Source organism: Punica granatum, chromosome 4 (genome assembly GCF_007655135.1).
Source record: "Punica granatum isolate Tunisia-2019 chromosome 4, ASM765513v2, whole genome shotgun sequence".
Lineage (NCBI taxonomy): Eukaryota > Viridiplantae > Streptophyta > Magnoliopsida > Myrtales > Lythraceae > Punica > Punica granatum.
In genome coordinates this window covers 3,926,403-3,953,297 of record NC_045130.1, presented here as the reverse complement: position 1 = coordinate 3,953,297, position 26,895 = coordinate 3,926,403, and the positions used below count along the sequence as shown (strand labels likewise).

Below are 26,895 nucleotides of genomic sequence, written 5' to 3'. Positions count from 1 at the left end.
TTGTTCACTATCTATTTTATCTTTTTCTAAAGAGTTATACGTATACATTTTTCTCTTTATAAATTTTCATTCACATACACAAACGTTCTTTCTCCTTATTATTATGTCTCTCTTAAGGAATTATACTAATTATATAATTGCCTTTTTGAATTACAAGTAATCATTTTCTCCACTTATACATATATAAGAATACCCATTAATGAAAAATATTTCATTGTTCATAAAATTTTATAAAACGCGAATATTTTCATTTTTTGAAAATACATAATGTTCTCCTTTACAGGGCATTATTTCATTCAAGAGCCTTCCCCAAGCATGGACCTTAGGCTCATTGGCCGCACATTAAGCTCATTAATTCCAAGCCAATTCAGTGAGGGCATCTCCAACGGGGAAATGGAAGTTCCATTTCGAGTGGATACAGCAAAATGGGCCTGTCCCATTTTCCCTCTTTCCAACTAGAGAGAGCCATCAGAAATGAATGGGACCAGTTCCAATTTGATGGGCTGTCATGTGACCAAGCCCGAGCCCACACGGCCTGCTCTGGTGACGATGAATTTTTCTTAAAACAAAAGAAGGCAAAGAGTCGTCGGCACACAGCCGACTCTCTCTCTATATATAATATAAGCCTGGGGTCCAATATGAAAATCATGTGTGACCAAAAATGAGACTCGAGTTGTGTCAATTAACTTAATACTTTCATATACTTTTTTTTTTTGGGGTGTGTTATCCGAAAGACCTTTCCATAGTATCCACAAGCCCAACAGGTCCCGACTAATTCAGTTTGAGTCGAGTCGGCCCACCAAAAGGTAAAACTCTCCCGATATAAATTTTCAATTGCCCATGAAACAATGAATTCACTTATTACATTAAGCAATATATTCATCAAAGAATAAAGACTTCAACTCGAACTAATTTTAACATTAACTTAAAAGCGATCCCATTGAACAGGACCAAGCACTGCCAAAAGAAACTAGGAGGCTGAACAAGGAGGCGTATAATCAGGTCGTGGGCGCATACTGGTTGCACCCGTCGTACCGTTCTTCACTATAAGCACAGTGTCCATTCCCCAGCTCGAGTGCCTCTCAAGGTGGCAGTGGATAAACCATACTCCTGTATATAAGATAAACAAATGACTCATAATTAAATTGCAAATCCACGAAAAACATTCATATGGAATTAGGTGCGTGCTTAATCATCTGATTGATGGATCTACTTATTTAACAATACGTACCTGGATTATCTGCGACGAATCTAATCGCCTGCCATACACTCTTAGGTACGCCAAAGGTGTTCACTAGTTGCGCATGTGTTAGATTGTAATTTTTTGGGTCAGCTTTGTTGTCGAAATTACCCTGCCCGAAGCCCACAACATAGAAGCTATAACCATGGACGTGCATAGGATGATTCTCTGCAGCCCCCACATTCGTCCCTTGATATACAATATCAACCGTTTCGTTAAAGTCAATCACCCTAACCTTGGTACCTACGGTCGGGTATGTCACGTTTTCCCCGACATCTCCCGTGAAGTTGAAGTTACGTGGTGGCTCGTTGGGAAAATCTTTCTCGAATATATCAGGCAGCTTCCTGCAGCAAGATGATAAAGCTAATTAATAATGAGATGAAAAAATTTTAAACTACAATGAGTCCATAGGCTGGCCTAGTCCCCGTGGTGTCCTCCCTCGATATGAAAGAGGCATGATGATCGAATTGGGACTAAATTGTGTCATCATATAACAACATAAGCTAAGAGTGGAATGGAAGTATGCGTACTGGTAGTATGCTTCTAAAATGTCCACTTTTGGGAAATCAAAGCTGATGTTGTTCAGGCTGGCCGCAAGCCTGTTCCCATCCAGCCCGCCACACGTATCGGATACGCTACAATTGATCTGATTGACCGAAACTGTTATGTACAGACTCGTGTCGACGTGCTGCGGGATATCGATTGCATGCTCATCGTCTACAAGGCTCTTGAGCAGTCCCATGAAGTTCTCCGCTGCGTCTCCGTCATTATAAGCAGGAAGTGATGGGAAAGCTGGCATAGTAGGGGGGGTGTAGACTCCCGTGCTGTACTGCACGATAGCAGTTGTGGTGGATTTGTCGATCGGGGTCATAGTATCGGCAAAAGGAGTCGCAGCCATGTAATAATGGCTCGGAGTCTGGTCTGCTGTGAGCAGGACATCCATCGTCTAGCCTGGAGTTATCATGATGTACTCGACATTTATGGGATCGACGTATGCGGCGTCCACTCCAACGACAGTGATGTTGTGGTTGGCGATCCCAAAGAACATCTCCTCATTCATCGTGGCATTGATTATTCGGAGGAGATAGGTCTTCTCGGACTCAACTGACATGCGATAGGTGGAATCTGCAACTTATCCAGCAAAGCTCAGACGGTATTCCATAAAAGATATATGAGTAAGACTAATTAATTAAAAAAAATTATTAGTGGGAGAAATCAAATGTTACGTACCTCTTGAACATTGGTGCAGATCCCCAGGTTGCCCATTAATGGTATAGGCATCTGAAAGTGCTGGGAGAGAACCGTCGGCAAGCGCTTCGTCTATCATCTCCATCACATCTACATTAAACCAAGATCCTGCGCTTCCAATATAATTGCCAATTCATAAGCATATCAGATATCTGTTCAAACCATATACATGTTTACAATACAAAAAAAAAAATGTTGAATATATAGGAAGTCATGCTAAGCGGACGATGTTTGCTCAGCATCAGGCTGCTTAGTGAAAGGATAGGTTCCGCTGGCAGGTGAGATTACAATCACTCTGTGCACAGTCGCGCGGGTCTAGTCACTATGTGCATGCCACCACAGAGTTCCTTCTTCATGGGAGAAAATGACCTCATATGTAAAACTAGTGTTGGCAGGAATTGGGCACCGTGTGACGTTCTCGGATCCATCGTACCACGGATTTCTTGGCTGCTTTACGCCATGCCTACAAGTAACCAATGAAGTTCTTGTTAATTGTAACTGAAACATTAGTTTTATCCTAATATAGCTAATAAAGAGGCACGAGTAGTCCCACTAAGTATCGAATATGTAACCTCTTGATTGTCAAGCGAGGGTGTGCGCCACTGCGCAACACCCTCTTTTGATAATTTACTTCTCAAATATCGTCTCCTTTTTTATGTCAACGATTTTCTAACCTTTTATACTTTCTTTTATTTTATTTTTTTTGTGTCCACCCTAGTATTCGAAAATCCAATGCACTCCCAACTAATTTTTACAATAATAAGTCTGCCTAGTGATGAGGACTTATTTTTTCACCTTAATTTTTTTTGGGTGAATATTTTCACCTTAATTTTTGCACGCATCAACAAAACCATGAATGCGAAAACACATTTTTTCCATCTCTGGGATGATAAATAATTGCCTCTATGGCATTCTTTTTGCTTCAGAAAATGAAAAAATTATAATACATGACGAAAACTGAGAGAAAACTAAATTACCAGTGAATGGTAACACCGTATTTTTCGTTATTGTGAATAGTCACGTATGCTGTGTCCCCTGTTTTAACATGGATCTCCGGCTCCGGGAAGCTGCCATTAACTGTTAGCATGCTCTTACTTTTGTTACATAGTCTTGTAAATCCGGTCTCCTCGAGCTGTAAAACCATCAAAAGAACATTGGCATCACTCCTGCTGTGTTTATTAATTTATCCCTATGCGATTCTCAAGTGAGGGATCACACGTCCCCTGTATTAATTATATATGAAATGGATATCTTGCGACAAATAGCTTCTTACCTCATAACACATTCATAGTACATATATCTACAAACAGTTTGTATATATATCTTCTGGTTAAATTTTTATCTATGTTACGGGATCTATCACCCTTTAGAACATGAATAGAAAACGATCAACGAGAGGACATCGTGTGTTCCTCCCGGTGCTGGCCAACAACCGAGTAAATTGTTAGATGAAGTCAAGGACCTGAAAACAATATATATTATCAGTCTATTCTCCCCAACTCCTATCACAACGTGAAACTGATTTATGCATGCCATGAGAAGATTTCTCTCTTTATGGGGTATACATGAACCCATGCATCATGCCTTCTGCAGATATATGACAAGAAGCAAAACTCACGTAGTTCGGCCGCGAACTGCTCCTAGGGTACGTACATATAGCAAATGCAGAATAAAATATATATATATATATATATATATATATATATGTATGTATAAGAGTATAAGTATATATATACTTACAACGAAATCAATGTAATGCTTAGTGGGCTCGGCGTCGGCCGAGTAGAGAGACCACCCATGCAAGACAAGCCTCTATTAGAGCCCATTGATCTCCTCATGAACAGAACAGTTAATTTTTTCTACTTTAGCTAGCTTTTTTCTATGCTTTTCTTCTCCGATGTGATCTCAAAGCTCTTAACTGAAAGAGGTATTTATAGGAGAAGGATCTGAGACAGTTATCATAAGACGGTGGCCTAGACCTTGATTATTATTTGTTTCCCTCTTTGAAAATGTTAATGTATCCCTCCATGCGCTCCACCCATGCATATAATAAAAAAGTTTAACAAAGAAACAACATATATTTGTTATATGTTATTAAAAAAAAAAAAGGTGTTACACTAGCTTTGGATGTCTCTGTCTGTCTATCTACTCTAGCTCTGGACTCAATTGGCTCCAAAAATTTTGAAAAGCATGCATATGTCCTTTGCCCCACTGAAAAATTATTGTTAGGTTTTCTAAGTGATAGTTAATCCCTACTTTTATATAATTGGATGCCTTAGCATCCTCAAGTCAGTAGACAATTGAGGCCTTAATTACCCCTATGCTATTACTGGTATGCTAGATAGGAGCAATATTTGAGGAAGACCGATTATTATAGTGGCACAAATCGCAAATCAAAACTAAGAATTCCCGAGTTTGATACTCGCCAATGGAACTCTTGTGCATTTCGTATTACTTTTTCTATTATTATACTAACCTTATGCCTCCTTTATAATGGAAAACCACCTTTCTATTTTTTCACTTCTTTCATGCATGTCAAGCTCACAAATTTATTACAACATGGTGCATGTATATACGTGTCAAGCTCGTAAGTCCATATTGTACCGCACTTACATTTTGCACATATATTTGATGATCATTCAGACATCTTGTATGTTTTTTTTGGGTACGAATATTGCGCACGCACTGTTATCTTGCACGTTAGTATATTTGATGGAGAAACTAACGATATGGTAGATGTGGTAATAGAACAAAATTTTGTGATTTTACATATCGAAAAAATAAAAATAAAAATTGATAGATCATAAAAAAAAAATTGGATAATCAATCATATTTTTTTTTAACTTGTGACTGTCTAAGCTAATAACTAAAAATATTATATTTCATTCTCATTAGTGGAATCTTTTGTACCTCTTCATTTGCTCTTCTATTTCCATACCATTGCATATTAAAAAAAATATTATTCAAAATGTGAAAATTCAACGGCATTGTGAATGGAGAAAATTAACGATTGGAAAAATTTTACTCTTTAAGAAACTGACCTAACTCAAACCTAAATTAATTAGTACCCATTAAACTCTAGAATATCAACTCTTGCAAATTGAAACATTTTTAATTAATTTTCTGGGCAATAAGGAAGATCGTGTGCACTACAAAAAAAAAAAACTTTATCTAACGAAAATTCACACGTGAGTTCATTTATCTTCGAGTTGCTTTACTTTATACATTTTTTTATTTAAAGTACAATAGTTTATAATGAGTCGGTGATATAAATGCCAGGAATAATATCAATAATAATTGCACTTAGTAATCAAAATGATATCGTAAATGATTGGCTGATCACTACCGAAATTGTCTGACATGTTGGAATGTAGATCAAGTTGATTATCCATACGAACATAATTTAGCACGATGGTAGAGTACATAAATGGTCTGTTCCATTTGTTTTTGGGATAATAATCCAACTCAACTCTATTCTTCTCGAAATTCAACAATATAATCATTATTATTTTATATTTTCCTATCATTTAATAATAATTTCTCGTTCATATTTTTTAACCATTTTTATAATCAATTTTTTAATAATAAATTCACCATATACTTATATATATATATACATACATATATATTTTCACGCATTAATATATTTGTAAACACTTACAATCATTGCACAAATCAAGTTACGTTGGATCACAATCCAGCTCAAAAACCAAACGCAAGCTAAACATTAACTAGTCCTATGCATAAAACTAATAATAAATTCACTTTGTACTTTTAATAGATATAAAAAAAGAATGAAATGTTTGATTAAATAAGAAAGTAAATTTTATTGTTTCGTAAAATTCGAATCGTGTGTTCATACGTTTATGTATATGGATACGGAACTTTTCCCTAACTTCTAGATAGTTATAAAGATACGAAAATGAACGTAAGTTGATTCGAGCGATTCAGCACTTGTTTCCCTTTAATAAAGTCTCGGGTTCGAGTCTTGTGAAGGGAGAAAATATAAGTTGTGAGAGTTTTACTCATTAATAGACCGACCCAACTTGAAAGTTGCCACTCATATAAAAGTTTCAGGATACTAGGATAGACATCGAAAATAAATAAATAAATAGAGGAAGAGATATGTACAAATTGTGGAAGAGAAAATCCACAACGCGGATGAAATCGTTGAAGATACATAAATGTTCAAAGTTTGAAATTAAATAAGGTAACTATTATTATTATTTTTTAAATAATATATTTATTATTAATGTGAGAATCGCACCTTTCGCGGAAGCATCTTATGCGTAGATATACATATAGATAGATATACGCATGTTTCCAATGTGTTCATCTGTATTGATATATACATATATATCTATTGTCAATCTCTCTATATATAGGAGATAAACTACCGAAAGATTTGTAATCCTGGTTAGTATATTATGTACGCAGTAGGAGCTGTTGCCCAAAGAAAAAAAAGCTGTTATGCGGTTAGTTTTTATTTGACCCTTATCATATATATATATATATATATATATATATATATTTCATCGTTTCATTATAAGAGAAGTACATGTAAGGACTTAGTTATTATAGAGCAATATGCGAGTATAGCTGCATTGGACCCATTTTCCAAACTGTGTCCTATAATTAAATTCTCACGCAGGCTAGCTTGCTAATCCCTTGCACGTAACTCCAAATTATTCATTATTATAAATTGCAAAGGTTAAGACCTTGCTAATAAACTTATTCTGAAATAATTTTCTTATACAAATGTTTTTGTTGCTTCTACTTTGGGATTATATGATGTAACGGATCAGCTTGCACACTGATAGTAGTCCGACTTCCGCAACTTCAGATAAAATTACGTAATGGGATCAAACACTAACATTATTCTAGCTGTAATCAGTAGTGTGTGAAGGGGCTAATCACATGCTGATAATTATCCAATATAAGAGCGAGTACAGCATTAATTAATGTTTCATGAATCACATTCAAGGAAATAATCAACGGAAAAGGCGTCATGAACTTGATGAGTTGGAAACAGCAGAGCACTCATAACAGTTATGCGATTGTTTGAATTGCAAACAATAAAACTATATATTACAGAAAGAAACATTAATCAAGGCAAAAAAAAATTGTGTTCTTTAACAGAGATCTAATCAACGTGTTCTCGACAAAAATTGTGACAAGAAAATGGTTCATATTCATGAACGTAATGAAAACTTGAAGAATTTTCACGGGAACCGTCCTTTTACCTGTTACACACGCATCGTGTAAATCTACTTTTGAGATAATTAGCTCGACAAGGTGAAACTGATCGAGATTCTTCTCCACACAAGTATTTATATATATATATATATATATACACACACATATATGTAGTTTAGGAATTCGAAAATATATGAATGAAGACGAGAGATGCGGGGTGATATATACCTACGGTGTAGAGAGAAATCATGAGGAGTACAAACAGTTATCGAAGTACACTGTTACCATCCAGAAATAGTTATTGAAGTACATTCTGTACTTGCTCTTGCTCATTCTCAGCATAATATAATATCTACATATTTATGCCAAATAAAAAAGCAAAGCATTTTTTTTTCGCTAAGTAAAAAAAAGAGAGAATTTAAATTGGTGCTTTTGTTATCCAAGTGAAATCAGCAGTAAGATCGTCAGAATATGCACGTTTTCTTTTTCTTTTTCTTTTTCTTTTTCTTTTTCCTTTTTTTTTAATGATTGGGGATGGTGAAAAACTAAGCGTTAATGACTTCAAGGGGTTTTAAATCTAGAACTAAATGGATGCTCGCATTCATTCTTACCACCAAGTCAAATCCCTTGAGATTACAGCAAGATCATGCATATTGATATTATAGATATGTCCACCTTAATATTGAAATCTATGTAATTTTATCAAAATGAACATTTTGATGTGTATATATGATTTTCCTATTGTAGACTCTTCTTCCCCTACATATTAGTATGATTGCATTGGAAACTAATGATGAAGTACATAAGCTATAGTTTCATCGCGTCATTGATCTTATATATAAAATAGTACCCACAAAAAAAAACAAAGAAAAAAAAAAGGTCAACTTCAAGACTTAAATGTGGTACATCTTTCCGAATCAGTATAACAGACATGAGGACAATTATTTGTCATCGCACCACATGTACTCGATTGTCTTCTATATGATCGAGGATTATTTCATTCTTACAACCGAAGCAAAAAATAAAATAAAATAAGTTTCAGAATCTATTTCTTGCGGATCGATCAATATCAATGGGCTACGCATTAACAAATCAAAAACATATGTACCTATATATATGTGTGTGCGCGCACTTAGCTTGTTGATAAAAAACATAAATGTATTACATATGAAAACCGCTTCAATTGGCATCCTCCCATCTTCATCGACGAATCCTCAACGAGAAGACAATGTTTCATCGTTGATCCCTTTTCTTCAACTCATTGCCATATGATGATTGAATTTGTTAGAACTGAACAAGGAATTAAAGTAGGCAACGCTTTCTCTGATCAGCCCAAAATGTTGTGCCCCGTTTAAATTGTTAAACTAATTTTAGAATCATGATTTTGATTTTAACTCAACACACTTCACAACAAAAAATACACGTTTCCCAAGTCAAATTTATAATACTATCTCATTTGTCTTTTTCCACAATCAAAATCAAAATCATGATTCTAAAATCACACTAACAATTCAAACGCAACCTTGAAATCTCCAGCTTTGAGGGGTAAATGGTTTTAATTAGTAGGCCTGGCGAGCTTAATGGGGGTGATTTTGGGCCTGCAAGCCTGTTACGATCTTAAGGTGGGAATCGCTGCAGATAAGAATTTATGTGGACTTCCTCAGCCCAATTTTAAGTGGACCTGATGGGCTTTAATGGGCTCTCACCATGGGCCCATCTTTCAAACAGCTCGAGGAAGGCGATATACCATTACCACGACCACGGAGCGTTCGCTTTATATCTAAGTGCCGTTCTTTCCTCATTTCCGATCAGCAACTTGCATTTGCTCGAGGATCATCAAAACTACTGTCGATGAATTATTTCTCGATGCAAGTGACCATGCTCATAGTCCATTGTTTTCATATCAGAAGGTAAGAAAGTGTACATCTATCTCTACATTCAATGTACGCACAACAGACACAGAGTTAATCCATGGGAACACAAATACATACAACATGCAAAGATGCAACCGAAAGTTTAAAAACGAATAGTAACAGCAATCAGTAACGACACAACGAGCAACAAACTCCAAAACCGAAGAGAAAAACCAATTTAACCCAGAGCATGTCAAAAAAAGGGAAATATGATGATAAGAATTAATCACAGGAAATCAGGGAATATGCATATGTGAATAGATTGAATTAGTTGGTTTGCCCACCCCTTCCTGTATCTATGGGAGGTCCTGTAGGTTTCCGAAATGCAAGTACCGTTGTTGCCGAAGGATCATCGTCCTGTACATACATTGTAGCATATTGTACCCACAAGTTTAGTGTAAATAAGCTTATAATCATTGAAACAAAAATGAAAAAAGAAGAATATAACTAAAATTACCAATAATGTGTATAAAAAAAATAATAGTAATACTCCCATATAATTTGGACCGGGACTCTCTCCGCATATTAATACATGAGCTAAGTATAATGAAATATAAAATTCTAAATAACTAATGAAAAGGCGTGAGTAATCTTATTGTGCTAATCGACTATGAAATTTCTTTATTATTGGGCAAACGAGTACGTCACTGTCCAACACTCTTTTTCTAGAGTCGAGTAAAAGTTTACCCCACCATGAACTGCCATAAATTTTGAACTTTGCATTGATTATATCACCTACCAGGCTACGACTACCAGCTATATTCGGTATATGTAACCAGGAAGAGCAATTGAGTTATTGAATTATGTACTATCAGGATGTCTATATTAGTGCACGACAGACCCATTTCATTTTGATGGTCTCATAATATGCTCGGCGTAAAGATCAAACTTATCGTATGATATGATTCTCTCGGAAGACAAATAATCATCGTTTAGTTAATAGAGAGCTAGCTTAGACAAATGATCAGAGAGATAGAGAGAGATAGGGTTTATATATATACTTGTGCTACAAAGGGTGGATCATCCTCGGCACCAGCAGCAGGTGGATCGCCAACCTCCTCGGATTGTGGGTCATACTCCACCAAGGAGACTGAGGCAGCTCCTCCTCCATCATCTCCTTTACCTTGATCTCCCTCTTCCTTCGGCTGCAGAGGAGAAGATGATTCTCTCTCTTTGCCCTCACTCTCCTTCTCCGCAGAACCACTCAAACCGCTCCCGACCTGTTGGGATGTCATGTTCTCTCTTTCGAACCCTAAGCACCGGAGGATGGCTATCACGGCTTCTTGGAAGAGGTTCCGGGGAGAGCTGCGAGAGCAGTAGTTGGGATCATCAGCCTCTTCATCCTTACTTGATGGAGACGATGAAGACCCCATTTCTTGAATAATTTCTTTTTCTCCCTTCTCCTCTGTCCTGGAAACAATCCTCAGTCTTCTTGGTCTTTGACCATCTTTTAGATGCTCTTAAATGAAACGTTTGGTGTGGTCTGGTCTATTTGCTCCATGGCATTAAATGTGTGAGTGTCTACACGTCAGTTAGTTCAAGTTTCAACACTTATTTCTCTTATACAAGATTTTGAGTTCGAGTCTTATAAATGGAAAAAATTCACGCCGACTCCTAGTAGACCGACCCAATTCAAATTGGGATTAGTCGGGTCTCTTTGGGTATATGGATACCATAATGCATGCTGAAGAAATGTGTGAGTCTCATGGTAGTAACATATCTTTTTTGCTTTTTTGATATCGATGAGGTGGACATCATCGGATAGAGAAATAGTGATCGAAATGAATCTATAACAATACACATGCACAATCTTTAATGAATTCAGATATTCAAAAATTTACCGGAATTTTACGACCCTATTCATGTTCTAAATATGTGTAATTTTTTTGGTTTGGTTAATGAGGGCATTCTATGCTCAAAAACGGAATCAATCTTTCATTAAACTAGTTTGATCAACTGAGTTGTCAATGACGATATAGTCAATGTACTTTATGATTTGTTTTGATATATTTACCTCTATCAAGTTTTAATTTAAATTCAAAAGCATAAGTATCGAACTCCACATCACATTGATCATGTGTTGATCTCATCAATCATAAGTTTTAGGGTAAATTTATGGTCCTTTCTTCGTTTCAGTGCAGTTCTTTCTTCGTTTCAGTACAGTTCTTTCTTCGGTTCGTATCAACAACTTTCAATTGCTCGAAATCATCAAAACTACTGTTGATGAATTATTCCTCAAGGCGAGTGATCATAGCTAGTCCGTTATTTTTACACCGGAAGTACAACTCTCTCTCCATTAACTACACATCAGAAACAAAGAGACGGGGTCACAAACACATACAATATGCAAGCTGCCACAAGAAAAGGAAGGAAAAAGACTAGGAACAACAAAGCATAGCCACAACTCCGAAACGAAGAGAAGAACCAATTTAACCTCGAATCATGTCAAGAAAAGGGAAATATCACGATAATAATGACGAAAAAAAAATTGAGAACATGTGCAGACATAAGCAGATCGAATTAGTTGTGCTGTCCACCGCTTCCTGTGTTTAGAGGAGGGCCTGTCGGTCTCTGAAATGCAAGTGACGACGTTGTCGTTGCCGGAGGAACGTTGTCCTGTATAGACATCACAGCATGTTGTTAATACAAGTGTTCCGTAATTAAGTTTATAATCTAGGAAACAAAGGAGCATATATATATATGACTAAATTACCTAACAATAATGGTAACGATTTGGCCCGTAATTTTGACCATAAAAAATTGCGGTTCAACCATAATTTGGATTGCCTTGGGTGCATGAACGCACTATATTCCAAGTAAAAGTAATTAACCAACCATGAACTCACATAAATTTTGAATTTTCTTTTTGATTATCCCCAAAAGCTATATTTACTATCCATAAAGAGCGAAGATTTATTGAATTATTATGTAAGATCAGGATGTCTATATTTGTGTGCGATGGGCCCGCTTCATCAAATGGTCTCATAATATTCTCAGTGTAAAGATCAGAGTTCTCGTACTATACGATACTCTCAGAAGACGATAACGCTTCATCATCTAACTAGTAGAGGTAGCTTAGATATATGATCGGGGAGATAGAGGGGATCTAGGGTTGTACTTGTGATGTGGCCGTCGATGGTGGGTCATGCGCCGGCAAGGAGCGTGGAAGAACCGACAAGATGGCTGAGGCAGCTCCTCCATCTCCTTTGCCGCCTTCTTCTTTCGGCTGTGGAGAAGATGACGAGTCTCTCTCTTTGCCCTCACTTTCCTTCTCGGCAACAGAGCGAGTAGAACCGCTCTCAACCACTTGGGCCGTCGCGTTCTCTCTTTCGAACCCTAAGCACCGTAGGATGGCCATCACGGCTTCTTGGAGTAAGTTCCGGCTGGGAGAACCGAGAGAGTGGTAGTTGGGCTCATCATCAGCCTCAGTCACCGTCGTTTTGGTCTTCTCATTATCCTTACTTGATGGGGACGATGAAGACTCCATATTACTAGCTTGAAGAATAACTTCTCCTCCTCCTCCTCTCTTCCACTAACCCTCCTCAGTCTCCTTGGTCTTTGACCTTCTTTGACCGTTCATAAATGAGATGTTTGGTGTGGTCTGGTCTCTATACCCCCTATGCATTAAATATGAGAGTCATGGTGGTAGTAACATATCTCTTTCACTTTTTCGATATCGTTGAGGTGGACATGCGCAATCTTTACCGAATTCAAATGTCTAAAAATTTACCTGAATTTTAAGACTGTTTATGTTCTGAATACTTTTTTTCTTTTTTTGGACTGCTTAATAAGGGCATCCTATCCTCGCAAACACGAAATTAATCTTTCATATAGTAAACTGGTTGAGATGAGTTGTCAATGACAATTCTAATCATTCTACTTATATGTTGCTGCATTTGCCTCCACCAAGTTTTAAACTCAAAACACGGAATTAATTTTTAAAAATTTGGACATGGACAGTTGATCGGGATCGGACTCCTCTCCGGTCCAATTGATACATTTAATCTGGAGTGTCTTCAAAATTAATTTTACACAATTATACTTGTCGATCGAATATTGTAAATTGCCCTTCCCCTCATCAAAGTATATTATAACCGAAAAAGTATAAAATAATTTTGGCACAAAACCAAATGTGAAACTAACTATTCCAGGATCCACAGTGAAATTCACAGGGAAAAAAAAAGGATTACTTATAGCTTAACATATATTGTGGATCGACTAATAATATGATTACATACGTATTGTGACGACTGATTCTACGATTCGTCTGATAATTAAATCGTAATTTAGAAAGAACACGACAGATTCATTTACCTGCTCTCGCCTTGAGATCGAGAAGGGATGTCAGAAGACAGGCACGCATTACCTTCTCGACCTCTCCTACCTGTCCTATGCAATATACAGTCGTATTATAATTAACTAATTATCCTATCTTTTTCTTTAGTTATTTTATTTAGGTTTCCTTCGTGGACTGAGATCTTGTATGATCTGTTCCCAATGACTTCAGCATATATATTAAATTCACATCAATCCTCCCTTCAGTTGCCTCTTTGTCCTCTTCTAGTTGAAAAAGAGTTCCTCCATCAAGATTCCATCTTTTCTTATTTATTCCCCTCTTCCGATAAGTATCGAGCAGTTGGAACCTTCTATCGTAACGTTCAGGTACAGCCTTGAAGTTTCGTGAATATTGCATGGGGCCTTCCTATTTCTACCCCTAAGATCCAATGGCGATAGGACTTAAGGTATCGTACTTTGAGCCATAGATAAATTAAATATTTTCTTAATCGATTTGTTAAACAAATTAAGAAGTGACCGCAAACAGTTTGAAAACGCAATTGAAAATGTGGGATCTGTCTTGTGAGTTGGTTCCTCGTATGTTTGGTCTGGGGGCCGAAGTAGTAAAACCCATAAAAAAAAATGGTCCTCTGGCCCAAGTCGATGTCCTTGAAATGGCCCATTAAGGGTTAACTGGGCCAATGAGGTTGGCCCAGCTACACTCCTATAGGATGGCCCAGAAATAATTTGAGCAATAAAAATATATTGGAGTTCTTTGTCCATTAGATGGAAATAAATCACACATGAATTACTTTTGATGACCATGCCGACTACGGAAATTGGGATGGAACTTTGTTTGGATTTGACGTCATTGAAATAACGTAATTTTATCGATCGGGAAAAAAAATCATTGCATATAGATTTTGAATTTGAGGGAGGTGACTAATATTTTATTTTATTTTTATTTTTTTTAGAAGGTGACTAAATATCTTTAATATTAACTTTTTAGGGATGCCAATTTGCCCAATATTAAATTTCCATTGGGATTATACGGGCTCGGGCCCATATCCACTTAAAAGTTCAAGCTGATAAGTGGTGGTACCTAAGCCATATATTAACTCATAGATTTTCCTTTTCTTTTCCGATGTGGGATTTATCCCATTTTACTCCTCAACACCCTCCCTCAGCCCTCAACAATTTTTCCTTTTCTTTTCCGATGTGGGATTTATCCCATTTTACTCCTCAACACCCTCCCTCAGCCCTCAACAATTGACCTCGAGCCGGGCTCATCTTCCGTGCTCGGGCGACCGGCTCATCTTCCGTGCTCGGGCGAGGGGGGGACACTAACACGAGGCGCACTCTTGGCTGCACTCGGACATACTGGGCCTGGCGTGGTGTGAGTCCATGCGCATACGCGCGTAGGCATGCGGAAGTATAACCCGCTCTGATACCATATTAAATTTTCATTGGGCTTATATGGGCTCGGGCCCATATCCACTTAAAAGCTCAAGCTGATAAGTGGTGGTACCTAAGCCATATATTAACCCATGAATTTTCCTTTTCTTTTCCGATGTGGGATTTATCCCATTTTACTCCTCAACACCCAACATTATCAAAACATGGCACACTCCATTGCTTGATAACAATGAGGTTTTTGGTTTGATATTTGGTAAAACTATTCATGCTCATTTATTAGTTATTCATGATTTCTATTTCATTGCACCAGACTAATGAACCTCCCTTGTAATCAAAACTTGTCCCGATACTAGTACGTAGACACGTGCGAGTCGATGGTTGGTTCGACCATTGGTGATATAGAAATTAAAAGAGACATCCAAATCCATCAATGAGATCGATCAAATCATAGGAGAAAGAATTGAATATTGGGGGGACTTCAATTAAAGCAAAGACAGAACTTCACGGTTACGGCACTGGGCAGGTCGCAGATATACCTCTTCACATGCATGTATATGACTATCATTATGTACATATATATATATATATATACGTACATACTTATAAAATACGTTTTCCATATCTGTCACTCTACTAGGAATTATTAAGTGTGTCCACGTGAATCTCCCTCTTGCCTACGTACTTTCTCTCCATTAATTTTTTTTCCCCTCACTTCCATTTTCTTCTCTTTTTTCATGATATATTTCAAACTTCGTAACTTATCGCTCTTTATAATTTACATTTAACAACAGGTTATACTAACACGATATGGTACAATTTTCTGTTTGTCTTACAAAACGGACTCTCTCGCAACATTATACTCTTTCTTTATTATCAAAAAAAGTGCACACTACCGTTCCCTTCGATGGGATATGCTTGTTCTACCTTATAAATGTCGATCCGGGTTCTCACCCAATCATCTTTGATTATATAAGAGATACGTGCATACGTACTAAAATTCAAAATGTATAAGGTTATATATACTTGAGCTCTATATATTGGTGAATTAATTTTGGTGGGCAATTTCAGGTGACCTACGAGATCAATAAATACATTTGAAACCCTTCAAAAAGGGGAAGTCGTGGATCATGTGAATTTCATCAGTTTGTACCCCCTCCTTGTTATTCCTTCTCCATATTCAAATTCAATTTGATTCCTCACTACCTCTCCCTACATGTATATATATATTGTATGTATGTCGTGAGGACCACCTCGCCCACTGATTGAATATTTCCCTCAATCAAACACGAACACACCGACCTCTTGAAGTTTCTCAAGAAATAGAGGAAAAGAAGGATGAAGAATTTGCCCGTTGGAGCCCACAAATCCTTCATCATTTTATTGCTGTTCTTGGCTCTTCTTGGAGGTAAGTGTCCCGAGTGATGTAAGCGTCAATTATCCTACTTGACATGTAATGTTTGCCCTATATCATACGTCATATCGAGATGTATACAAGGCATGCACGTGAGACGAATATCGTCGTATGATTAAGTAAATAATAATTAAGCTGTAACTTCTAACACATCCATATGCATATTTCAGTAACGAGTGAAGTGAGGAGCAATACGCGAGGCCACGTACCCGCCAAGGTATGTTTGTTTTAGTAATTATTAAAGAATGCAGTAACCATATATAACACGTAGTCCGTCACGGCGTGTTACGTACCTTAAAGCACATACAACTTAGCAGGAAAGAGCTGCAAGCATGAACAAAGAGACTGAGAAGGAGCAGCTATACCCGACAGGGTCGAGCCTGCCGGACTGTACCCATGCGTGCGGGCCATGTGTGCCATGCAAGCGAGTGATGATCAGCTACAAGTGCGCCACGGAGTCATGCCCCATCGTGTACCGGTGCATGTGTAAGGGCAAATACTACCATGTCCCTTCCAGCAAATTTTAATCAATATCGATCAATATTTATCCATACCTAGAGAGTCATTAGTCGCAGGAATTTTCGAGGCTTTTCTTTTTTTCGTAGTCTAAATTAGTCTACTTAGAAGTTTATTTATTTTGCGTGGTTGCAAGAATCTGAGTGTTGGCAGAATCTGAGAACGGTACGTTTGTATATAGCGGGGTTGAGGTTTTGATCTGTATTTGCTTTGACCTGCCTTAGTTAACTTTGTCTTCTTGTCTTTGGAAGTCTTCTGAGTTTTTGTGATCTGTCCTGTTATATTCTTATGATCCCATGTCTCGTAACTCCGATAAAGCGCACAATAGCTTTCGTGGGCATGGACTCGAATTGCACTGTGCTTATATCGGGACGATGTGTCATTTTCCGGTCTTCCTAGATATATTATGCTGATATTAGATGGCAACGATCCTTTCAAAGGGAAGAAAATGTGAAAAGGAAAGAACCCGCCTCAGAAAAGCCCAATCACATTTGGGCTTAAAGTCCATATTTCCTGGAACATCAATAGCAAGGTGGCTGATGTTTTTCGAACGGGGGGTGCTGCACCCTTGCAGCCGAACCGGCATTGCCGGAATCTCTCGTACATGGCATCATGCACTTATACAAAAAGGGAGTCGCATTTTTAAAAATATAGGGCGAGTCGAAGGAACATCGGTTGACAATTTTTGCACAAATTTGATAATTTCTCTTTTGCACAAAAGAGAAATATTTCCAGGGGCGCAAAGTCTGAAAACCGTTCTGTTTTGATCAAATGTAGTTTTAATAATAATTCATTTCAACAAATATTTAATTGAGAGTTATTTCAGAAAAGAGTTCATATAAAAGTTGCAGTCTCTACCGATCTGAGTTAGTCTAAACATTTTGTCATTTATTCTCCTTTAAATAAAGTATAATATCCGAATATTGTGAAAAGAGAAAATCCATTATTTAGATGGCTTTAACTCCTTAATGGACTAAACGGACATGTTGAGTTTCTAAATACTATATTGCATTTCCAAAACAAAGAAAAAAGAAAAAATATTTGCAAGTTGCAGCTTCTAGTAGTCAACTATTTTGATATCGTCAAAGGTTTAGCTTGCATTTAGTTTTCGAGTTGGATAATGATCCAATTTAACTTGATTTGGTATAATAATTGCAAGTGTTGGCATATATATTGATGTGTGAGAATATATATATGTATGTATACATAAATGTGAAAACATATGAGAAATTTATAATTAAAAAATTGATATGCATATATATAGATGTGAAAATAGATGAAGAATTTATTATTAAAAAATTAATTATAAAAATAGTTAGAAAAAAGTACGTGAGAATTTATTATTAAATTTGAGAAAATGATAAAATAGTAATGATTGTGTTATTGAATTGAGGGAAAATAAAGTTGAGTTGAGTTGAGTAGCTCTTTTGAGATCATCAAAGGTTTAGCTTGCGTTTGGTTTTCAAGTTTGATAATGATCAAACTCAACTTGATTTTGTACAATGATTGTAAGTATTGATAAATACATTGATTTGTGTATATATATATATATGTGTGTGAAAATAGATGAAAATTTTATTATTAAGAAATTGATATGTATATATAGATGTGAAAGTAGATAGAGAATTTATTATTAAAAATTGATTATAAAAAATAATTAGAAAAAAATATGTGAGGAAATTTATTATTAAAATTGAGAAAAAGCTATAAAAAAATAATGTTATTGAATTGAGGGAAAATGAAGTTGAGTTGAGTTGAGTAAAATTATGATTTGGAAAACAAACCGAGCGATGTTTGGAAAAGCCAGAAGCTGTTGACTGAAAAATTAAACGTGAAATTGTTCCATCGAATTTCACTGGATAATATATATATATATATATATATATATAACTTCTTCTATAATTTTTTTTCAGTAATTAATGTATTTAGTCTTTATTGCAATTTCGGATTAGTTCAAAATTTAAAACTGGCGACAAGGAAATATATTGATGTGTATCATATTGTCTACGTGTCATACATGTTCCAGATATTCCCAGCATCGATAACGCGTTAAAAGTCATTAATCCTATTAATAAAAACATAATTATTAGCTTAAACATTCACATTAAGAGAGCTTAATTCCTTAATGGGCCGATCCAGCTCGACTGAATTAATCGAAACCCAATTGGTTCCCGGATATCAGAATTCACATCGAAAAAAATATAATTATTTGTATTGATATAAGAATAAGAAAAATAGCATAAAGAAAAAAATAAAAAAGGAATAACTCGACTTTTTTTGGGGGGGGGAAGAAAAGAATTTGTATTGCCCTTTTTCAATTTTTCATCAAATTTTATCTGAAAACATTATGCGAGTTTGAACCTTTGATTTTCGACATCAGATAATGGCCGTAGCCTTGAAATGTGAGCAGTAAATGATGGTTCGACAAGGTAACATCGCAGCATATTATACACGTGATATGCTAGTCTATTTTCCAAGTAATAGTGATTAACTAGTAAGAAAAATGGAAGAATGACAAAAGTCAAGCTGCTTATTATTTTGACAAGCAATAATCCACGACACAATTGGTGCACCTCACCTCAAATTATCTTCGACTATTCCAGCCGTTTTTTTTTTCCTTGGATTATACAGTTTACGACGCGTAATATTTCAGAAAACCGACAAGAAATAGTAAATAGCCACTCAATTAGTTCGAGATATAAAGTAAACGAAAAATGAAAAATTAATTAATTTCATTTTGCAACTTGTAGTATATTATTGGTAGATCATCAGGAAACGTCCAACTCGTGTTGCCATATATAAAACAATGGAGCCATTAAGAAAGGAAAAATTCAGAACCTGTTCTTGATGTCAAAACAAAGCACTAAACTTGAATTTCATTATTTTGATAATTTGCATAGGTGGGGCCAGTTAGGGAAGTTATTCATCATCATGATCGCGTCGTTTTCCTTACTGGGGCCCGCCGTTTTGGTTCATGAACCCCTACGAATTCAATATTTAACCTCCCACTGTAATTGGGATTTTCACAAATTATATAAACTCCACGGATAAGTTAATCAATTATATATTGTTCCCTGGTTTAACATAAAATATTGAATTAATACGATCAGAGGCTAATTAAAGTCAAACGATGTGAGAAGTTTTCGCTCTTATCTTCGAATTTAATATGTAATTGCACAATATTATTTAATGGTAATTAGTTAAAGCATGTATAAAAATTACTTGGGAAACATCAACATCTGCTTTTATAGTTGAAATTAATAAGTCGGGCCAAACCCGCTACCTCTTGTCATTATAAAAGGAAAAAAATCTTTAATCTTTTTCACTTTTAGGTAATACGATTTAGTTGATCATTTACATATATAAGTAAAAATATTTAATGAGTATTACTCATTTATTTTACATAAAAATATATAAAGCATTTTGCAGTGGTGTATCAGGCCATGTCAAATAAATCATTTATATCCTCCCTTATGTCAGCAAAAATGATCTCTCCTCTATCAAATTACCTCATCAAACCCATATCGTATCAAGAAAGTCTTTCTTTCCTCCTCCTAATGAGAACGAAACAGCATCAAGGCATAGTAAAATCATATCAATAAGGGGCTTTGAAAATTCTGGCAGGTCACATGGAATAATTCAACTAACTTTGTATGTGTGTGTGTGTGTGTATATATATATATATGCCATGCGGAAAAGAAAAAGGGAAGAGAATTTATACATATGTATCATAGCTATGGATGAACTGAATTAAATAGCTAATATATAGGTAGGGAATTAACTTAATATGTCCGTCCCTTCCCAAGTTGCCAAATGGAACAGCTCTGACAGATTTCAAACAAGTTGAGGTTCAAAATTTTCGGTGAGAGAGACACCAATATTCAAATTTTTTGGTGGGGCACAAAGAAAATAGTATTATTCAATTCAAATTTTACTGGCAAAGCTTCCAATTGGCTGATTACAACTTCTAGTCATGAATACCAAATTGTGGCGATTAATAATATGAATAATTTTCTCCTTTCTTTTTACGTTTCAAAGGGAAGAGGAGAAAAAACATAACCAATAGATGTATTACCTTTCAAGAACTAACAACAAATTATATACGTAATAAGAGATTTTGAATGATCACAATTGTATAATTTTAAAAGTTACTTTTATTAGATACAGTGCATTATATTTATTTATTCTCTTATACTCTCTTTCACGTATGGCTAGAATAATTTTGAAAGTCTATCGCGTGAAATTGATCAAATGAGAGGCATTTGCATGCATAGTTTTGAACATGTGCTCTAATACTATATGTTAAATTTTTAAGGTGATGACAGCCTTTTAATTTAAAGGGTTGACCTTGTTAAATAAGAAATTTTCATTTTGAGTGAGTAGAATGTAGTCTGTGTGTATATTATAGTCTGCATGCACGTATATGAGATTCCAGTACTAGTGAAGGCGTGTAAGCGACCTCGGCAATAGCAACAAGTCCATGGGCCTCGAAAATCATATGCCGCAGGCTTGGTCTATCTTTTTATGTTATCTCCTATAATGAACTGATCGGGACTTGTGAAAGCAACTCGAGGAGATCAAATGTACAACATGAGTCTTTGTTGAGATGGACCTCTATCCGACCTGTGATACATAGCTAATATAGATAAGCGTATATGCATACAAACACGAGGATACATAGCTTTCTCTTTAATTAGAAGAAGTTGTAAGGGTAGGTCCTTCTTGGTAGTACTTGTCCTTTCTCACCCTTTCTGTGTTTGGTTGTTTTCTTTGCGTGACATCTTAGATATATGTTCTTTTGGGAACTCCGCAGAGATGGTAACACCGAGAAAACGGTGGCTTGCCTAATTTGAAAATAGTCTCTCAAGATCATGTTCTCATTAATTGGCTACTTAAATAGAATCCAATTCAACTTTTAATTTTGTTGCTTGGAGATTTTTTTTAAAATTTTATAACGAGAGGTTTCATGTTTCGTCCTTAATTCTCACGATTCACGTGAACGTTCTACAATCCCAGGGAATAAGATCAGTTCGGCCACATGAACCGTGCAAGCGACTCACTGGGGAGTATTTTCCTATCTGGTTTCTGAGGTGATTTGAACCTGGGATTTCTCTAAGAAAGACACATTTCTTAATCACTAGGTCAATTCTATTGGGTTGAGCTTAATTCTCCACTTGCCAAATCGGATATTCCGCTCGGTTTCAGTGTTTCAATGATTATCTCACATAAGAAAAAAGCTCTAGCTGTTAACACAACAATCCCTTGAATTATGGATATATTGACCTTTAACATATTGGCATGAAGAGTTCGAGCAGATTTTGGATGTGCAAATTTGAGTTAATTACGCCAGGGTATAAAAAGTTTGTTAAATGTAATCCAATGGTACATAATGAATTTTTGGTTAGAATTTGGTACAAAACATTCAAATTTGTTGCGATTAGGTACACTCCGTTAGCTGCACTTATGATGTCCGTTAGTTTTCGTTGACATGGCTGATGACGTTTCAAATACCTCGGATCTTTTGTTGAATTAAAAATTTTTAAAAAAATCATTTTTAATTTAATTAAAATTAAATACAAATAAAATAAAATAACTTTTCTCTCTCTTCTCTTTCTCTCACCCCCATCTCTCAGCCTCTCTCTCCTTCCCCCCTCTTTCTCTCTCCTTCCTCTTTCTCTCAATCGTCTCTCTCCTATGGTCAACTGGATCGATCGAGAAGCTTCCGTTCCGGGCGGCTCTGCTCACTGACTTGCAGCAGCAAGCGAAGGTTGGGTTGGGGTTGGGAGTTTAGAGGGGGGGCTTCGTCGTCGTTAGGGTCGCGGTCAGGGTCACAGAGGTCTATGGTGGTGCAGGCCCTATCGAGGAGCGGCTTGAAGGCCATCTCGATGGCCAGCCACTCGAAGGTTGAGGCTCCGAAGACCACCACCGTCTGCTTCCCCTTCCCCCTTTCTTTCTGATCTTCTCCTTCGCTGCTCTTCTCTCTATCATTTTCGACTATGATAAAGGCATCCTTGGAGATGGGGGGAGGAAGAAGAAGATAAGACGAAACAGGAGGAAGGGATGGGCTACAAGTCAGTGAGCGGATGCTATTGCACCTTCGATTGTGGGAATCAATTTGTGGGTATGTTGAATTTTATGAAATGGGAATCTAAGGGCGTGTTTGGTTTAAAAAAAAATTTTAATCTACTCAACTTAACTTCACTTATTTTCAATTTAACAACACAATAATTACTTTTTTCACTTTTTAAAATTTTTTTAACTATTCAATTCAATTTTTATATTAAATTCTCTCAACTATTCATTACTTTTTTCATAATTCAAAAATACAATCATTACAGATTAATTAAAATCAAAACTCAACTCAATTCTAAAACCAAACACATTCTAAATAGTGAAACTGGATGTGTTCGTCCATGGCTGTGGAGAAAGAAGAGAGAGACTGAGAGAGGGGGAGAGAAAGATAGTTATTTTTTTAATTTTATTTGTTTTATTATTAATTCAATGTCACGTTGGATGCATTTGAAACATCATTAGCCACGTTAGCTTAGCTAACGGCGTCAAAAGGTTGGCTAAAGGAGTTCATCTGATTGCAACAAATTCAAACATTTTGTATCAAATCCTAATCAAAAATTCATCTTGTACCAAAATGTTACATTTAATAAACTTTTCGTACTCTTTATGTAAGAATGGACTTCGCCATTAATGGAACTATTCCTACCTCAAACCTATTCCCATGCAATACAAATAGCTCATGAGATCGAATTACACCCCACCCCCCACCAAAAAAAAAAAAACTCGAGAGATCTTCGCCACTTGTTCTCCGAATCTATTCCTAGTTCGTATGAAACCATATGAAACGTGCCGCAAATAAGTTTGTCTTTGACTGAACGGTATAACTACACACCCAACGCTCGACACCTAATTTCACCACGAAAATCACGCTCAAACATTTCTAGTCATTGGTACAACGAAACTACTCCAAACTTTTTTCCATGTACTCAATCATGCGATGATTTGCGTACGATATAATGACAGCAAGTACAATCGAGAGGATCGGATTTGGTCTCTGGACATGCTTTCCACCTTAGTTGGATTTATCCGAGGCTGTGGGCCTTTTGATTTGTCCTCGACCAATTCCCTCCTAAAAGAGGAGCCGATCTTTTCAAAAATTCAATTATCTCGAACGATTTCGAACCCTAGAGTCCTTCTGATTCATCAAAACAATAATTTCATATTTGATTTAATTTGTGGTCGAATCGAATCTCTGGAAAATGAATATTCATTATCGAGTAGGTGGCAGAATTAGAGCGACCACCGCGCAATTATTTGCTTACCGTCCGGCGCACGGACCTTGTCCCACCCCCCCGTTCTAATGATTCAGGCCGTCAGCCAATGAGGCGCCGCCACGTCACTCCCGTTCTCATCCACCTCACGGCATGAGGGGCAATACGGGAATTTCGCACCCTGAAAGGACGGCGGGGGACCTCCGTGGATCCGTTAACGTGGTGGGCTGTGGGGTATGGTATGGGCTCCTTCAATCAACCATTGGAAGTTCCGAAACGGAGCGGCTCCCTCCGGATACGACTTTTGATCGCTGTGATCCCGCCACGTGGATCGCTCGCTCCACGTGGCGGGATCACGGCGGCGACACGGCCCACCGCCATGGAGCGGTGCGTTCTCGGCGCGTGCTGGTTGGCTCCAAATGGAATCTGGGGAGTCGAACTCGGGAAGATTATTATATTTGACTTTTTTTTGGCAATTTGTTCTTGATTAACTGATGATTGTTCCCGAATAATATTATCTCAGCATAATTGTATATATATTTTTCAGAAGCAAGAAATATGAAATATGGAGGCGACCCGGCGATTGATGTGACTATTCTCGATGCGATATTATCTAGTTTCCTCCACGTAAAGAGTTACACTTCAGATATTTATGATTTCTAACCGATTTACATGTATTCGTTTATTAATTGAATTATTGAACTTTTTGCGTAATGGAGTGATTGCTCATATGCAAGTGATAGAAAGGTTTCTAGAATGAAAGATAATTGTGGATTTTAATTATTATGTTTAATTGTGGCTTATCAAGTGAAGAGCGATAATGGAAACGTAAATTATCTATAATGTATTTGAAGAGCTAGAGAGTATTATTCTTGTCGTCGTCAATTTCCGTGTTGAACGCACAAAGAAAGAATATGTTGGTTCAAACCGCTTGACAAACTTATATCGCTGAATCGAGTAGGGGTAAGAATTGAATTTTTCCTTAAACCACTGGACACAATAAATAACTATTGAAAGCTTTGGAAAAAATATTATTCATTTTTTTTTATGAATGTGATTATGGTTATATTAATGGAAATGCCAATTTTCAGAAAGGGATCAAAGAAAAATTTAGAAGGAATTTTTCTACTTTTCCAAAAGAAAAAAGAGGAAATTTTTTCTCTTCTAAAGGTCATATTCATCGAATGCCTTCAATATAACCAAGACAAAACCGTCTTTATTATCCTGAGACAATGGACAAGTGTTTGCGGACAAAATGTACTTTATTACAAGGCTAATGAATTTGTTATCAAAAAAATTACAAGGCTAATGAATTCAATTTTTGAGTTCACGTCCTTCGATTGTACCCGACTTTGGTCTAGCATTTTCATCTCTCACATAGTTTTAATGACTGTGAGGTTAGCGTTTGTTGGTTTTCTATCTCAACATGTGTTTTTCCTCTGGACTTTTTGTAGCTTATATTCGTTTGTGGAAGCACGAATACGATCGGCATTCAGTTGCCAAAGATCGAAGTAGTTGTTTATATCATGTGTTATCGTTTACCAACATAAATTATGTCAATTCTATTGTAAAGTGATACCTCTTTTGACCATCTTGGAAAGTACATTCAGTTCTTTGAAAAATTAATAAAATTTAGTTTATTGAACTTTTACAGAGAAATGTTTTAAATTTATCTCAAGATTTTTTTTCAAAATTATGCTTCATAGTTATTCTTGATCATAAATTTTTATAAAAATTATTTGAGAATCAAGAAAATTATTTCAATTTTTCAATACGACAATTAATTATAATCATTATGGCTAAGCAGTCGAAGAATCAATCAACCACGAGCTGATGATACCAAGAAAATGCTAATGTGGCGCTTTATTAGTACAGTTGAAGGCTTTCATAATTGACTAGTCACTATGCCTGCGCATTGAGCGAGCTATGGTTTTTTATTTTTGTTAATTATCTTTTTTAAATAAATATTAAAAATACTTTGTAATTATTATTGATCGTATATACAATTGATGTATTGTATTTTAAATTAATGAATATATTTTTACAGAGCCCATTCATTTTTCTTTTTCGATAACAAGAGAGACAGTTCATTTAGCATTTAATATTTATGTCTATATATTGTACATATTATGCAGGAAAATGAAAAATTAGTGAACCAGAGATACTCTCAAAATTGCCCGGTGCTGATATGATAGGTTTTCAAAAAACGAATGAAGGTCTCTCATTGTACGATATCATGATGCCTGCTTTATATACCTATAACAGATTGATTGATATGATTTATTCGACTTTTATGGAAAATTCTTTTAATATATTTGGAGAATTCTTTTTTTGTTCTTGTTTTAAATATTTATTCACAGTCGAGAAAATATTGTTAATTTTTTTCAAAAAGTATAT

The 26,895-nt window shown here is 36.1% G+C and overlaps 3 protein-coding genes and 1 pseudogene across 3 annotated transcripts; 1 reads left to right on the top strand and 3 right to left on the bottom strand.

Moving 5' to 3' along the window:
* Positions 1-802: 802 nt before the first annotated feature.
* LOC116202978 lies at positions 803-3,773 on the bottom strand (annotated as a pseudogene).
* Positions 3,774-9,557: 5,784 nt separating this feature from the next.
* Positions 9,558-11,047, bottom strand: LOC116206260. The gene is made up of 2 exons (XM_031539080.1): positions 10,599-11,047; positions 9,558-9,954 (listed from the first exon to the last, which is right to left on the bottom strand). The coding sequence occupies exons 1-2, from the start codon at positions 10,968-10,970 to the stop codon at positions 9,865-9,867; spliced, it is 462 nt and encodes a 153-aa protein (XP_031394940.1). The 5' UTR covers positions 10,971-11,047; the 3' UTR covers positions 9,558-9,864.
* A 745-nt stretch (positions 11,048-11,792) lies between these two features.
* Positions 11,793-13,196, bottom strand: LOC116202937. The gene is made up of 2 exons (XM_031534575.1): positions 12,716-13,196; positions 11,793-12,213 (listed from the first exon to the last, which is right to left on the bottom strand). The coding sequence occupies exons 1-2, from the start codon at positions 13,082-13,084 to the stop codon at positions 12,118-12,120; spliced, it is 465 nt and encodes a 154-aa protein (XP_031390435.1). The 5' UTR covers positions 13,085-13,196; the 3' UTR covers positions 11,793-12,117.
* A 3,031-nt stretch (positions 13,197-16,227) lies between these two features.
* LOC116205434 (protein EPIDERMAL PATTERNING FACTOR 2) lies at positions 16,228-17,465 on the top strand. Its single transcript, XM_031538046.1, has 3 exons — positions 16,228-16,693; positions 16,870-16,916; positions 17,017-17,465. The coding sequence occupies exons 1-3, from the start codon at positions 16,624-16,626 to the stop codon at positions 17,224-17,226; spliced, it is 327 nt and encodes a 108-aa protein (XP_031393906.1). The 5' UTR covers positions 16,228-16,623; the 3' UTR covers positions 17,227-17,465.
* Positions 17,466-26,895: the final 9,430 nt, after the last annotated feature.

Bases quoted from the DNA above. Each gene is read 5' to 3' on its own strand.
- LOC116206260 (XM_031539080.1), bottom strand. From the start codon at position 10,970: ATGGGGTCTTCATCGTCTCCATCAAGTAAGGATGAAGAGGCTGATGAT. The intron at 9,955-10,598 runs GTATATATATAA...ATGTATGTACAG, and splicing joins ATCCACCCTTTGTAGCACAA to GACGATGATCCTTCGGCAAC.
- LOC116205434 (XM_031538046.1), top strand. From the start codon at position 16,624: ATGAAGAATTTGCCCGTTGGAGCCCACAAATCCTTCATCATTTTATTG. The intron at 16,694-16,869 runs GTAAGTGTCCCG...TGCATATTTCAG, and splicing joins GTTCTTGGCTCTTCTTGGAG to TAACGAGTGAAGTGAGGAGC. The intron at 16,917-17,016 runs GTATGTTTGTTT...ACAACTTAGCAG, and splicing joins GAGGCCACGTACCCGCCAAG to GAAAGAGCTGCAAGCATGAA.
- LOC116202937 (XM_031534575.1), bottom strand. From the start codon at position 13,084: ATGGAGTCTTCATCGTCCCCATCAAGTAAGGATAATGAGAAGACCAAA. The intron at 12,214-12,715 runs GTACAACCCTAG...ATGTCTATACAG, and splicing joins CATCGACGGCCACATCACAA to GACAACGTTCCTCCGGCAAC.